General features: G+C 41.9%; 1 protein-coding gene across 2 annotated transcripts in view; it reads left to right on the forward strand.

Annotated features, from left to right (window-relative positions):
- Window positions 1-16798, forward strand: part of rab3gap1 (RAB3 GTPase activating protein subunit 1) — a 133274-nt gene that overhangs the window by 110771 nt on the left and 5705 nt on the right. The window contains exon 24 of one of the 2 annotated variants that reach the window (XM_083925041.1): window positions 7301-7324. The exons of the other annotated variant lie outside the window; for it this stretch is intronic. Within the exon in view, the coding sequence (XP_083781167.1) occupies window positions 7301-7324 (24 nt within the window). The remainder of the gene's footprint in view (window positions 1-7300; window positions 7325-16798) is intronic. 2 annotated transcript variants of the gene reach the window in all.

Below are 16798 nucleotides of genomic sequence, written 5' to 3' on the forward strand. Positions count from 1 at the left end.
GCTATTTACATGATACATCACGCCACCTGTTTCTCTCAGCCTCAGCGAGTGCCATCTCTTTCCTATCTATTGTTAACCCCTCTGGAAAACAGACCTCCAACTCCTACCATGTTGCCATGTGGGCATTATGCTCCTGACTATTCTCGTGAGCTTTCAGCAACTGGCTTGCATTTGTTGTTGTAATCTTGTGAGAACATAGAGAACATTTTGCAGCAAAAGCAGTGCAAGCTATCATTCTTTTTGGAATACATCAGCCAGCTTCTTTTGATTATTTCCCTATTAACTAAGACTCTTTTAAAAAAAAGTCATGTTGACACCTTCTCCCATCTTTATTTTTCGGTAATGTGTAACTGTTTTTGTTTGAAATGGTCCTCTGTGTAGTAACTCTCTTCTTACTTTGTCTGTAAGAAGAGCTGGCCAGTCAGCAGGGTCTGTTGGTGCAGCCTTCAGTCCTGATGCTGTCTCACTGGGCTGCAGAGGTAGATAGGACAGGAGCACCTGATGCTGTGTCATTGGGCTGTGCAGAGGTAGATGGGACAGGAGCACCTGATGCTGTGTCACTGGGCTGTGCAGAGTTAGATGGGACAGGAGCACCTGATGCTGTTTCACTGGGGGTGGTACTGAAATACTTTAGAGATAAGAAAAGAAATGTAACTGCTGGATGTTACATTTTGTTAACAAACAGATGTTTGGTGTGCTATAAGACTAAAATGAAAATACTATGAGATTCATTAAACTTTATTGTCATTGCAATACAATTCACTCTAACCAGAGAGCAAAAAGCAGTAATGTGCAGTGGAATTAATTTGTATATTTCGTCCATGAATGATATGGGAAAGCTAAGGTGTGGAGTATTAACAGTAATACACTTTAACTGCACTTCAACACTGATGTACTCTTTAACAAACATAACTGCGGCACAATTAACAAAGGCTTACAGCTACACTATTACAAAGGGGGTGGAAAACTAAAAGCATTTTAACTGACATACCAGCAGTAGAGACCTGTAAAATAACACCTGAACAGCTATAACGTTAACTTTTCAAACGTCCCTGATGAATTTAAGGTCGAGTAACATTAATACACGTCGACTCAGCTATTTATTGATTAGTAAACGATGCTGCTTTTGTCTGAGGTAAGCTAGCAAGCTAACACTCTGCCCCAACAACGGTAACTACGATCATTGAACTATTTATTTCATTTACTTCATCACATTGACGGTACTGTACCTCTATCTTTTTCACGTTTTTCTTCCACTTCTTTTCTTCTTTTCCTTCTCTGGGCGCCCGACGGTCTCAGTCTCAGGCAACTGGCCTTTCGACCCGCCCCCCCTCACGGAGGACAGGTACAGTGCAGAAAGCCGGGTACTAGAAAAAAGGCCTCTTCGTTATTTAGTAGTCTTCGCTATTAAGTTATGTTGCTTTGGGCTTAAATAATATTTCGTAATGGTGCTGGTAAAAATAAGAATTTATAAACATATATACTGGGTTTTTGTTTTTTTTCCTTCGCCCGTTTGCGGCGCCCCCCGCGGATGACGGTGCCCCTAGCATTTGCCTATACTGCCTATGCTCTGTCAAATCCTCTAAAAATGCATTGGAAGAGGGTTTGGGGTAGACATTATTGAGGTCCAGTGGAGGGACATTCTAAAACTGGTCCACCCATCCTCAATTTGTGCCAGGCATGGCCTATTACAGTGGAAGGTGCTTTATAGAGTCCATTTCACCAACGCTAAATTGGCTAAGATATACCCTATCCGCAAAGCAATTTCAGTCAAAAAACAACTGGACTGGTTGTTTGTCTAGGAAGACGTTTCACCTCTCATCCAAGAGGACCAGTCCCAGTCCCAGCCTGGTCAGATGCGTACATGAACTGATGAAGCCTCTTGGATGAGAGGTGAAACGTCTTCCTAGACAAACAACCAGTCCAGTTGTTTTTTGACTGAAATTGCTTTGCGGATAACGATGACCTGGACGAATGAGAACATTCACAGGCCCAAGATATACCCTAGTCACAGTGATGCTTGTAACAGTTGTAAGCAGTCCCCAGCTGACCAGGCACACATGTTTGATCCGATATTTTAAATCCTCATACAGGCTCTTAACACAAATTTCGATCCCAATCCCCTGACTGCTCTTTTTGGGCTCCCTCCGTCGAAAAATCTGCCCATTACTACAGAATGTGTCGTGGGCTTTACTACCCTGCTCGCCAGATGTAACATTCTGCTTAAATGGAAACATGTTTTTTTTTTTTTTTTTTTTACCTTTCTTCTTACGTTATACGTTGTTCGGTTGCTTGATTGGTTATTGCGACCGTGTCTGACATGGGTTGTTGGTAGAGATGATGGGATTCACGTTGGCGTTTTTTGTGTTTTTGTCTCTGTTCATCGTCATTTAAAGCAGACACACTGTAATGGCTGTAATGTTTTTTTCTTGTGTATTTTTCTGCAAAATGTAATTAAAAAATCGGGGGTAATAAAACAAAACAATACAGACATATAAACATATATACAGTACAAAAACAACATCACAATTCTCAGAATCATTGTAAATACACACTTCAATACATTGTCATCATTAGCTTAACATTTTGAAATTCAGGTACTTGAATTTAATTAAGTTAATTACATTACAATACCGGCCTATACCGACACTTACAATGAAGGCGGGGATTCCCCCGAGGGCAATAGCTGAGGGGAAGTGAACGAGGGCATGTTGAACCACTATTGGAACGCAGCAAGAGATTTCCTTTTGAAATGTAGAACTTATAGAAGACTTGCTCAGTAATAAAAAATAGCCCCATCTTTATCAGCTGCAACATTAGATATTTACATTAATCTATTCATCTCATCTTCATCCGCTTATCCGGGGTCGGGTCGCGGGGGCAGCAGCTTTAGCAGGGGACCCCAAACTTCCCTTTCCCGGGCCACATTAACCAGCTCTAACTGGGGGATCCCGAGGCGTTCCCAGGCCAGTGTGGAGATATAATCTCTCCACCTAGTCCTGGGTCTTCCCCGAGGCCTCCTCCCAGCTGGACGTGCCTGGAACACCTCCCTAGGGAGGCGCCCAGGGGCATCCTTACTAGATGCCCGAACCACCTCAACTGGCTCCTTTCAACGCTAAGGAGCAGCGGCTCTACTCCGAGTTCCTCACGGATGGCTGAACTTCTCACCCTATCTGTAAGGGAGACTCCAGCCACCCTCCTGAGAAAACCCATTTCGGCCGCTTGTACCCGCGACCTCGTTCTTTCGGTCATGACCCAGCTTTCATGACCATAGGTGAGGGTAGGAACGAAGATTGACCGGTAGATCGAGAGCTTTGCCTTCCGGCTCAGCTCTCTTTTCGTCACAACGGTGCGGTAGAGCCACTGCAACACCGCTGCTCCGATTCTCCGGCCAAACTCACGCTCCATCGTCCCCTCACCCGTGAGCATGATCCCGAGGTACTTGAACTCCTTCACTTGGGGTAAGGACTCATTCCCTACCTGGAGTACGCAATCCACCGGTTTACTGCCAAGAGCCATGGCCTCAGATTTAGAGGTGCTGATCCTCATCCCAGCCGTTTCACACTCGACTGCGAACCGATCCAGTGAGTGCTGAAGGTCACTGACCAACGATGCCATCAGGACCACATCATCTGCAAAAATTAGAGACGAGATCCTCAGCCCACCGAACTGCTACCCCTCCCCACCACGACTACGCCTTGATATCCTGTCCGTGAAAATCACGAACAGGATTGGTGACAAAGCGCACCCCTGGCGGAGGCCAACCCCCACCGGGAATGAATCCGACTTACTGCCGAGGTTATATGCCTTCTCCAGATCCACAAAACACATGTAGACTGGATGAGCATACTCCCAGGCCCCCTCCAGGATCCTTGCGAGAATGAAGAGCTGGTCCGTTGTTCCACGTCCAGGACGGAATCCACATTGTTCCTCTTCAATCTGAGGTTCGACTATAGGACGAACCCTCCTTTCCGGCACCTTGGAGTAGACTTTACCAGGGAGGCTGAGTAGTGTGATACCCCTGTAATTGGCACACACCTTCTGGTCCCCCTTCTTAAAAAGAGGAACCACCACCCCGGTCTGCCACTCCCTTGGCACTGTCCCAGACTTCCACGCAATGTTGAAGAGGCGTGTCAACCAAGACAAACTCCAAACCCAAAGCTTTCAGCATTTCTGGACGAATCTCATCAGTCCCTGGGGCTTTGCCACTGTGGAGTTGTTTGACTACCTCAGTGACTTCCGCCAGGGATACTGACATTGATTCCCCATCAGCCTCCACCTCTGCCTCTACAAAAGAGGGCGTTTTTTATAGGGCGTTATTATAATCCAATAATATATTATTCTTAAACAGGCATTTCTGCAATAGTTTCTGTACATCAATCGATTTTGATGTTTATACTTTTGTACTTTTACTTAAAAAATGTTAAGTTAAATTTTCAATGCAGGACTAATACTTCTACACTATGGTATTAATACTGAGTACTTCTTACACCACTGCCTAGTAAGGACTAATAATATTGCAGTTGTACTGATGTGAAGCTAATTACATGAGATATGAGCGAGGTGATCCTCATAGGCAAATATGAGAAACATTGGTCTCTTTTCTCACCCCCCAAATGCACGCCACGGTTGGAAGAAAGTTCCTTTAATGTTCATAATATTTTGACAGTTAGTCAGCAATCATGTATTTCAGGCGTTCATTTTCATTTAATAAACACATTTGAGAACTTCAAAGCGTAAATTCCGGCATGAAATCATCCCAGGGTCCTTTTCTGCAAATTCTGTCATCAAATACGCCATCAAGACAGTTTTTGATGGCAGTGGCTAACACTAATTAGCCCGGGGCAGCCCAGTGAAGGCATTAAAAAGTATTTTTTAACCACTAATACTGCTCCCAATAACACCAGACCTCTGCAGTAGCATGAAAAAAGTCCTTACACATAAAACTAAGCACCAACAACGTAGTTAGTGAACCCAGAGTTTATTAAAAGAGTGTTTTGTTTTGAGGGTCTATGGCATTCTTCTTTCAAGCACGCCCTCTTTCGGTTCTTTGGGTCAGAAGGAAATTAATTCTAGTAATAATGAAGTCGTCCTTTTTGAAATGTTTGCTGCAGACACGGTAATCCCTCTGCCTAAGCGTCTCGATCAGTGTCTCAATTTCCAGATTCAAAACACTAAGCCACAGGTTCACCAGAGCACGATCATCGTACCGCAATGGCGGCCTATGAAAAGTTTCTGGGTTGTAAGCTTTCATATTTGTTTTGCAGCAGGGAAATATAAAAACACGAACCATTCTGTATCTCTTCACTTCAAGTTGCAGGCTTGTTGGCTTCTACCTGTGCTTGCACTCACATATGCTGTGCGTCTTCCGGCAACACACGCTCCTGCCCCCTGAGATCTTGCGTAACGTTTCGGTGATGCAGGGAGAGATGCTGTCTGAGACTTTTCCAAACCGTTTTACCATTAACTTATATTTCACCAAACTGCCAAAACCCACAACCTTTACGTGTTTTGCTGGAATAAACTACCAATGGGCTCGAACTTGGACTTGAATGGACTTTACTACGAGCAGCTGGTACCGGGACCAGTTGGCAAGTCTTTTAGAACACTCTTAATAAACACCGGGTTCACTACTACGTGGTTGGTGCTTCGTTTTATGTGTGATTACTCTTATCATGCTACTGCAGAGGTTTGGTGTTATTTGGAGCAGTATTAGTGGTTAAAAAATCTGTTTTAATGCCTTCACCGCGCTGCCCCGAGCTAATTAGGGTTAGCCACGTCAGACCTATTAGCGGCTGTTAGTGATTCCGCGGAAAATCTCCATTTATAGTTCTTAGACTAAAAAAATGTTTCGATGTCTTATTTGATAACTGAATTTGCCGAAAAAGACCCTGGGATGATCATACGCCGGAATTTCACTTTAAGATGCACAAAATCTCACAAAATTATGCCCCCAATCACTCGTAGCCTTTGAGTGCAATTTTTTAGCACCCTTGGTATACTCAAAATAGTTATAACAGAATAGAATAAATTTGACAGATAGTGTTTTTATGGCTGTGAATATAATCATTAATAAAACAAAGTAAAATATAATATTAATAATAGCAGCAGGAAGCATCACGCAGGACCACGGTAAGGAGAAGGATTTTAAATTATATTCTAGAGCTTACAGGTAGCCAGTGCAAAGAAGCTAATAAAGAAGAAATATGATCTCTTCGATTGGTTTTAGTCCGTACACGAGCTGCAGCATTTTGGACCAACTGGAAACTCTTAACAGATTTTTTGGATTGGAAAATATGCAGTACTTGTCGATAGTTTCATGTGATAATCAAAGTACATATCCTGTTTTAAAAACACCCAGATTCCTTACTATAGTGCTGGAGGACAACACAACACAACATCATCCAGAGTAACAATATCTTTAGATATTGAGTTTCCGAGGCCTTCGGGGCCAAGTACAATAACTTCAGTTTTATCTATCAATAAATAAAATTGGGTATCATCAGCTTAACAATGAAAATGTATGGAGTGCTTCCTTATAATGTGCTTATATAGTGCTTACTTATAATATTTAATAGTTAACAACTTACTGATTAGTTGACTAACCGATGCAGCTCTAATGCAACTCAACCACATCTGTTCTTTCTAAGTAGAATCCACTTTTATTTTCGTTTTCAATGTCAAGAATGAACATCATATCTACAAATATCACTGAACATATATTTGGAACCACAGCCTGGGAAAATCACTACTTTGATGAACTCATAATTTAAATGATATATTACGCTACTAAAAAATCTGTGATTCGTAACTTAACCTGTAACTCACTATATGATCACTTCATTACAGAAGGTAAAGGTGTAGAACACATTTGGTGGTCTCCAACTGGTCTTCATCTGAAATTACATTTTTGAAACAGATAATCTGGAATGCTTTTGCTTAGGGAACAAAATATTCTCTTTTTTGGCATGTTAGTTAGGCAAAAATGAAAAATGAAACCTTATTCTGCAGATTTGGGTTGCAATATAAAGTCAACTACAGCAAACAGAAGAATTAAGTTTTCTCTGAGTAGAGCTGTGATACTGTGATGCAGCTGACAGCTTATGCAATTTCCATTCATAAACTGTCTATTGTGAAACCATACTGCTTCTTAGCATAACAATGTGGTGTATGCTTGCAAGGTAATGGGCAGTTAAACTAAGACCCTCTTGAGAGAGAAATATTTGCTTTCTCTTTTTTGATGTTTTCCTCCATTCAACTGTGTTATTGTGTTGTTTCTTCCCATGCTGCTTACATCAAGCTGACTGACATCACCAGTGACGAGGTAACCATGAGCAATGAGACTTGTCCTCCCAACTACCATTATACATTTACCCCTCACAGTCCCTCTGTAACTTTCTGTTCTAACAGTTAAGACTCAGAGTTTTGGATCCTAATGTTGATTAAACATACATACATAAATATATTACATGTTAATGTTAATGAGTTGTACTGTTTAACACACATTCATATTAGGTATAAAACATCATAGTCCTCTGCAATTCCATCACCTTCATTTTATTTGCCAACACACACACACACACTTTCTCCCCCTTTTATCAGTTCCGCAGATGACAGCACTTAGGGTGCACTCACACGGTCCATCCATACCATGCCCCGTGCTTTAGGGTGATTGTCGTCCACCCCACCCCCCCTTCCCCCGCGGCTGCATTGCTTCTTGCTTACACGTCATCGTCACCCCTTTATTTTGAATATTTTCATTTGACCAAATCTGCAGTAAACAGTCACCTCAGCATGAAACCACTGCGAACCATTTGACAGCATCTTTTTACATGTCCTTGCGGAGAACAGATGCATATACAGTAAATAGACATCAGGACCGGCGTCCATGCTCGCGCTCATGCTCAAACGTGTGCATGCTTGTGCCCGTACATGTGCATATGTGCTTTACAAAAGCCCACCTCTCTCAAACGAGCCGCGGACGGCAAGCGTGCCATGCCTGGGTGCAGTACAATTGTACTCACACTGGTCAAACAAACTAGACTTCAGCTGTGAAGCGTGCTTGGGCACAGTACGAATGGACAGTGTGAGTGCGCCCCTAGAACAAATGAAGCATCCTAAATGCCTTTCTAAAGCACGAATAGACCTCTGTCCAACAAATCTTAACAAAATTGTATGTATTTTATCTTCATTTCCTTTCATATTCCTCGGATGTGACCTGCTTTGATAACAGGGACTTTTTGATGACATGGAGGTTTGCACAGAAAAATACATGTGATAATACATGTGATACTTTTAGTCTTGTTGCTCCTGTGTCGCATGCTGCTGTGATTTCCCGTAGTTCTAGCTCAGTTGCTTTTTGTCTTGGCCATACCATTCCTCCAGATTAATAACCCCCCCCCCCCCCCCCCCCCCCCACACACACACACACACACACACACACAGACACACACACAATGAATTGATCGTTTTTTTCAAAGAAGCACATAAAACCAATTAGTCAAAGTAGAATGCTGTTACGTGCATGCTAGTAACCTTGCTGTAGTCTATTTTCTGTATTTTTTCTTGGTGCATGAAAAAACTCAAATCTTGGTAACAGAAACTTATTTACAGGAAGTCTAATGTTTATTACAGTAGTACATGATGGGCTTCAATCTGACCTTGGCCATGACCATCTCCTGATGGCCAGAGCCATGAAAACAAAACCCATGTTGTAATAAACAGCAGATTGCATAGCATATGGTAATTGGATTATTCTTTAACTGGGTTAATGTTGTATATTAGCATCTTATCCAGGTTTCTGATCAGTTTGATCACTGTAATGTGGGCTCCGTAGATAATTGGCAGTCTTTCTGGGGAAAACCTGGTCTTATTAGGAGAGATGGGATTCATCCTACTTCGGAGGGTGCCGCTCTCATCTCTAAGAACCTGGGCGCAGTTGTTAGCGGTTTAAAACCATGACAACCCAGTGCTGGGATCTGGAAGCAGAGTCGCGGTTTAATACACTTCTCTGTGCTGCCCTTATGACAGATGCCTAGCAACAGTCACAGCAGGGCCTTTGTGTCGTATTTGTCAACAATTTCCTCATGTTTAATCCTCTTATTAATGTATTAATTTAATTATACTCTTGATGTAGAGAAGCGAACAAGAGGACAGTCTTTGCTGTGCCAGTTTTTCACAGCGGACACGTAATGCCATCTGCAGGCCCATCGCGTGTCACTCAGGGCAGAGAGCACAGCTTTTACTCCCAGGTCTTTCTGCATCTATAGAAAGGCATGGTGGGTTCTGGCTGGTCGAAAAGGTGTAGAGGCTTTCCATGACACAGAAAAAAACAGGCCACCCGGTTTGACTTTGCAAGCTTCAATCACACCAGATTTAACTTGTGCGCCATACAGTGGATGTAAATAGCGTTGGGGTGATCCTGGCATATCCTCTGCTGCACCCCGTTAACTATTCCAGCTATAATGGCAGAACCATCATGACATTGCCCAACCACGAGAATGTTGGAAATTCTATGTTCATCCAGGAACTTTTTATTGTGATCATGTAGGGATTCTGCATCAGCCCCCTCAGAGCAGTCCACGAATCCAAGGAAACGCTCTTGTATTTCCATGACGAAAATTGTCTTTTTTCAGATTTGTAGTCTCAAGGTTCATCAACCATGAGAGTGAAAAAACATTTGCCTCTATCTGGTTGATGATTTCTTAATCACCATTCCAGAAGCTATTTGTATGAACTAATTTTGGGTGTCATGACTTGTTAGAGAAGCTGATTTCCGCTGCATCATACAAAGTGACGCATCTCACTTGGCAAGGAAGCTGCACATTTCCAAAAAGTTCCCACAGTTTGCGCACTCATTCTCATCATGTCCTCGATAAGCAAGCCCTTGCGTAGCAATGGTGGTTGCATATTCACGGTTTTCTTGTGAGCAATGCTTATTTGCGCAGCAACAGAGCCGCTTCGTCTGGACTGTTGATAGCTCCACCACTTTCCCATTCTTAGCTTCTGTCTTGACCGGTTGGGGAGGAAGAAAAGGAGAGAGAAAGACAGAAAATACAGAGGGATGGACAGAGAGACAAAGACAGATACAAAGACAGACAGAGAGACACTTCGAGAGATGCAAGCGACCACAAATGTAACAGTAACTATAATAATATCTATAAATGTGAATATGACGTGTATGGTAGTTAGCAGAATAGTAGAAACAAGTATAGCTAAGGTGATAGAATATGGCAATGATAATAATTATGGTGGCAAATATGATCAATGATGAGTAGTGGTAATAACAGCTGTGATACAGTGTACTACTGATGTTTTTTTTATGGCTACAAATTTTAGAATTTATAAGACTAATGATAGTACATATGAGCAATAGTGATAAAAGCAGCAGGAAGTGTCATGCAGGACCACGGCAGCAGGCACCACCACGATCAGCAGAGACCTGCCAGACGACAAAGCACAAACAACTCCAGGAATGAGGTTGAATAAGTTAGGTTTCAGGACTTGATGACTAAATCCCTTGATACAAAAAACCTGAGACCCCCTATGTTCCCCTGCAGGTGTCAGTAGTGCTGCAGGTGTTGTCTCGCCTCTTCACCCATAAACACAGACTTGCTTCTTCTGCTGCATCTGAGAGGGCTTTGATGGTTTGGCGTAGGATTTGGCCTCAAACTACCAAGTCCTTAAGCAGCCTGATGGTAGACTTGCCTACAAAGCCTCTGCAGCCAACTTCCACTGGTTTGCCTAGCATCCGCTGCCAACTCGGTGTTCTTAAGGCTTTTGTGTTCGAATGCCTCCTCCACAGCAGCCTCCCAGGGAACAGTAAGCTCTGTGATGTTCACGGTGTGGAGTGAGGAGTACCAGAGCACGAGGTCCGGTCTGAGGTTTGTTGTAGCTATCTCAAAAGCAGAGCCTTTGGTTCAGATGCGGCCAACTTCCAGTCATGAGCCCCTTCGAGCTGGCAGATGTCCGATGTTGTATGGACTTTGGCTGGCTTTGCACCTTCTCGGATGAACTCCCTTGCAGATGTAGGATGGAATGATGGAGGAGGCAGGCCAATGATCTTTACCCGTCTGGTCTCCAAAGTAGCTGCTAGGCACTTCAGGACGTTCTTGTGTGTAACAGACTTGTGACAGGCTTGTCTTGCAGAATATGCTTGAGGATTGCGGGAGAAGGACAGAGGGGGCACGTGGGGTCTTCTCCATACCATTAGCTGAGGGGGAAGGCAGGATTTCATATGTGGTGCGTAAGATGAAGCTGATGTGAAATGCCTCCATACCCAACAACTCCCTCCAAGAGAACTTTCTCCTCTCAACTCCTTCCCATCTCATCCACTGTCCTTGCTTGGCTTTTGAGACAGCCTTTGCACGCCTTGTTGCCCACTCGTGTCAGCGCACCTCCTCGACGACCTGACGTCGGCGCTGAGCTACCCCAACGATGTCCCTGTGCCTGAGGTCTGACTTAACCTGCAGAGAAGCTGCAGCACGGGTCCATTTCCTTCCGGTCACCAGGGTAGGAGCAGTTTGGGCAACGCATGGGTCACAGGATACTGTCATTTCCAACCTGACTTAAGCAACAACTCCGGGTTAGAAATTTAATTTTAAATCCTGACTGTAAGTCCTCAAATAACCCATTATTATGTAAAAAGTCACACAGCTGATTGGCGACTAATTTTTCGAGGATCTTAGAGAGAAAAGGAAGGTTAGATATAGGTCTATAGTTGGCTAGTATCTCTGGATCAAGACTGAGCTTTTTAAGAAGAGGTTTATTTAAAGCTATTTTACCTGCTGATAAAGACATATTAATCATATCTAGTACAGGAGGGCTACTTCAAGGTAACACTTAAGTAACTTTAAGTAACCTAGTTGGAATAGAGTCTAGGAGACAAGTAGAAGGCTTTGATGCCTTAGGTTAATTTGTTAAGGTCAATTGTAGAAAAGCAGTCAAAGTATACATCCGGTCGTACAGTTGTTTCTAAGGTTCCTGGGTTTGAAGAAAAATTGGTGCCAGTCAAGTTGATTTTGTCTCTAGTAGTTATAATTTTATCGGTAAAGAAGGTCATGAAGTCATTACTACTGAGGGTTGTAGGAATACATGGCTCAATAGAGCTGTGGCTCTCTGTCAGCCTGGCTACAGTGCGTTGAGTAATACCATGGAACTAACTTCCTCTGTTTCATTGTCTACTTGTTTAAAGGAGCAACAGAGTCGAGTGTTGTTCGTAGTGAGCCTGCAACACTGTCAAAAAGGTGATCAATTTCAGGGAAACTAACGTTAGTACAGGGATCTTGAATATTAGGATAAGGCATTGCAAATGCAGATGGAATCGCTTTCTTAAATTTGGTTACAACACTATCAGATAAACATCTAATGTAGCAGCTTTTGCCCAGAGGTGAGTGGTCCTGTAATACAAATTCAAAAGTTATTTAATAATGGTCTGATAAAATTGGATTATGTGGAAAGACTATTAAGACTTTAATTTCCACACCATAAGCCAAAACGAGGTTGAGGGTGTGATTGAAACAGTGAATAGGTTTATGTACACTCTGACTAAAACCAATCGAATTTAATAGAGATATAAATGCAGTACTAAGGCTATCATTATCAACGTCCATGTGAATATTAAAATCTCTTACAATGATAACTGTATCAGATTTAAGCACTACATTTGACAGAAACTCAGAATTCAGATAGAAATTAGTAGAGTGCGGACCAGAAGCACGTACACTATAACAAATAGAATTTGCTGCACTGTTTTCCAGATTGAATGTGAAAGACTAAGAACAAGACTTTCGAAGAAATTTTATTTAGTTTAGGTTTCGGGTTGATTAAAAGGCCTGAGTCATAAATAGCTGCAACGCCTCCTCCTCGGCCATTACCTCAAGGGATATGAGTATTAATATGACTGGGAGGAGTGGATTCATTTAGGCTAACATATTCTTTATGAACAAATCAATATGATTATCTGATATCAAATAATTTACTAATACAGCTTTAGATGACATAAATCTGATGTTTAAAAGTCCAAATTCTATTTTCCGATTTTATTGCATTGCTTCATGCATGGCTACAAATTTTATGATTTATACAACTAATGACAGTAAACAGTGTATGAATAATAGTAATAACAGCAGCAGGAAGTGTCATGTAGGATCACAGCAGCAGGCACCACCACGCTCAGCAGAAACCTGCGTGACAACCAAGCACAAACAACTCTGGGGAAGAAGTTTAATTAGTAACATGCATTGATTGGACATGAAGGATACAGGATAGAAGCTCAGAGTATCAGGAACAGTATTATCAGCCAGCAGACTAGGCCTATAGTAGCATAACTAAGGGTTAGTAAGCCCTAGCTATAAGCATTATCAAAGAGAAAAGTTTTAAGTTTAATTTTAAAATATGGGGACGGTGTCTGCCTCCTGAATAACTCTTGGGGGTTGATTCCACAGGACTCTAGGAACGACAAATAGCCCTGCATTCTCAGAGTGCAGCAATACGACAGAGCCCAACCAAAAAGAGCTTTCTATTCTAGATATTGCAGGTAGCCAGTGTAGGAGAAAATGATCTCTTTGATTGGTTCTAGTCAGCATATGACCAATTGAAGACTCTTAACAGACTTATTGGAGCAGCCTGATAATAAGGAGATGCAATAGTCTAGCCTAGAAGTAACAAATGCATTGAGTAGTTTTTCTGCATCTTTCTGAGATACAATGTTCCTAATTTTCGCAATATTACGCAAGTGAAAATATGCATTCCTTATCGTTAGTTTTATGTGAGAATTGAAGGACATATCCTGATCAAAAATAACACCCAGATTCCTTGCTTTGGTGCTTGAGGAAAGCAAATCATCCAGAGTAACAATATCTTTAGATATTGAATTTTCGAGGCCTTCGGGGCCAAGTAAAATAACTTCAGTTTTATCTAAGTTTTACATTAGAAAATTGCAGGTCATCCAGGTTTTTATTTCCTTAATACACATTTGAAGTTTAGCTAACTGATTGGTGTCTTCTGGTTTGATCAATCAATATATTTGGGTATCCCCATAACAATGAAAATTTATGGAGTCCTGTCTTGTAATATTTCCTAAGGGAATCATATGTAAGGTGAATAGAATCGTTCCAAGGACAGAACCGTGTGTAACTCTGTGACTAACTTTATTGTACACGGAGGATTTGTCATTAACATGTACAAACTTAAATTTATCTGATAAATAGGACTTAAACCAGCTTAATGCGGTTCCTTTAATGCCAATTAAATGCTCCAGTCTCTATAACAGGATGCGATGGTCAGTACTGTCGAAGGCAGCACTTACAGCTAGTAAAACTGGTACAGAGACAAGTCCTTTGTCTGAAGCTATTAGAAGATCATTCGTCATTTTTTACCAGTGCTGTCTCAGTGCTATGATTCATTCTAAATCCTGACTGGAAGTCCTCAAATAGTTCATTATTATGTGAAAAAGTCACACAGCTGAGTCATATACATCAGGTCGTACAGTTGTTTCTAAGGTTCCTGGGTTTGAAGAAAAATTGGAGCCAGTTGAGTCAATTATGACTAAGAGTTATGATTTTATCATTAAAGTTCATGATTTCGTTGTAGATGTTGTATGGGTGAGTCAATAGAGTGTCTCCAGTTATTATTATAACTTATTTGCCAAAATTATAACTTAGCACAGATTGCTAACGATAGCTCCATGGCCTAGCAGATAACGCTATGTGTTCATCCATCCACCTGTGGGACTCCACAAATTGCACTTGCCATAGCGTGAGTCGGCGGTCCGCCCAAGGGACTTTTTTTAACTTTCTATGTGGGAAATTTATATTTCGCTAAATATTAATCATATTAGAGTTTTTCAATACATTTTTAAACACGTGTATAATGTAGGACTATCAAAAATAAAATTTTCTCATGATGAAGAAAATAATATTATATTCTTGGATAAACTTTATATTTGGCCCTTGTCATAAACGTTAGGTAATAAGCGCCTGCTAAGTCCTTGAATGCTTATTACAATTTTAATGTGAGTTTAAAATAGTGTTTATACAGCATATATATAATAAATATAATATATAGTAATAACTGTGTGAACTGAACTGAAGTGAACTATGCTTTTTGCAGCTACAAGATCTAAAGTGATACAGGATTTTTTGCCAGGGGAGCAGGGTTCAATTGGGAGTATTTATGTGCATAACCTTTCATAGAATTTGTTACGGCCTGTTCATGAGAACATGTTGGTCCAACCCTTTGGTTTTAAGATTGCCTGTTTATTCAGACATTAGTCATACGTATAGAATTGACATCTGTTTTACGTAAAGGGGTTACCTGCAAGCATTTAGTTTTTAGTTATATTAGATAATAAAAATGTTATTTCCCTTGCGGGATAAATAAAAGTAATTTTTCTTCTTCTTCTTCCTCTTCTTTTTGTTCTTCTTCTAATCAAACAGTCCAGTATTTACTAAGACTTACTAAGTGCCTGGATCTGTGTTATGGTTCCATAAAAGGGGCTTATAAGACCCTCCGGAGAGCTTCACTGGGTGCGTCAGACCATAACACTGTTTATTTGGTCCCGTCCTACAAACCAGTCCTGAAGAGACACAAACCGGAACGAAGATTAGTTCAGGTCTGGACGGAGGAGTCTATTGGACTTCTCCAGGATTGTTACGATTGCACGGACTGGGACTTTTTCAAAAAGTCGTGCGAGACTGTGGATGAAATTACAGAGACGGTCTCTGACTATGTTAAATTTTGTGGGGAGCTATGTATCCATAAAAAATCAATCTCCATTTTCCCTAATAATAAGCCATGGGTCTCAAAATCAGTCAAAAACGCTATTAATAAAAGAGACATCAATTTTAATACCGGTGATATGGATGGAAGGAGCTACAGAAGCATGTCAGGAAATCAATAAAACTTGCCAAGCAGCAATATAAGGACAGGGTGGAGAACCTGTTCAGCACTGGCAGTGCACGCCCTGCATGGGGGGGGGTGAAATCTTTGCTGGGGACGCAGCCCCATAAGAATAATATCTCCTTAGATATGAAGTCTGACTACGACCTGGCAAATTAACTAAATATTTATTCAAACCTTTATTCAAACCAATATTTATTCATGATGACCATGATTTAAGCCATGAACCGCGGTGCATGTCGACCGTGCATGTCGACAAGGAGAGGGTCCAGAGAGTGTTCCAGAGGGTAAAGGAGAGGAAAAGGCCGGGTCCTGATGGGATTGGAGGTCGGTTCTTGAGGAGCTTCGTCGAACAGCTGGCAGACATCTTCAGCTTATCTTCTCCTGGTCACTCCAGGCTCACAGTGTCCCCCGCCTGTGGAAGGACTCAATTATAGTTCCTGTGCCCAAAAATAAATGCACAAAGACCCTAAATGACTTTAGACCCATGGCTCTTACCTCCCTGGTAATGAAGTCTTTTGAAAGACAAGCTCATGAACAATGTTCAGGCAAACTTAGACCCTCTCCAGTTTGCGTATCAGGCGGGGAGGGGAGTTGATGATGCAATAATCACTCTTCTTAATATGATTGTGACGCACTTAGAAGGGACCAAAAGCTTTGTTCGTCTGCTTTTTATTGATTTTACATCTGCTTTTAACTGCATCCAGCCCCATATTTTAGCCGAGCGTCTCCCACCTCCCTCCTCTCCATCCTGTGGGCCCCCACTCGCAGGAGGATCCACTTGGGTCGGGTGCGCTGAGGGGGAAGGCAGAAGCTGGACCCTATTCTTCTCTGGAGTTGCCCAGGGTGTGAGGTGCTGGGCGGGTGTGGGGATACTCACAAACCCCCGGCTGAGCGC

Source organism: Echiichthys vipera (assembly GCF_963691815.1).
Source record: "Echiichthys vipera genome assembly, chromosome: 2".
In the NCBI taxonomy this organism is placed as follows: Eukaryota; Metazoa; Chordata; class Actinopteri; order Perciformes; family Trachinidae; genus Echiichthys; species Echiichthys vipera.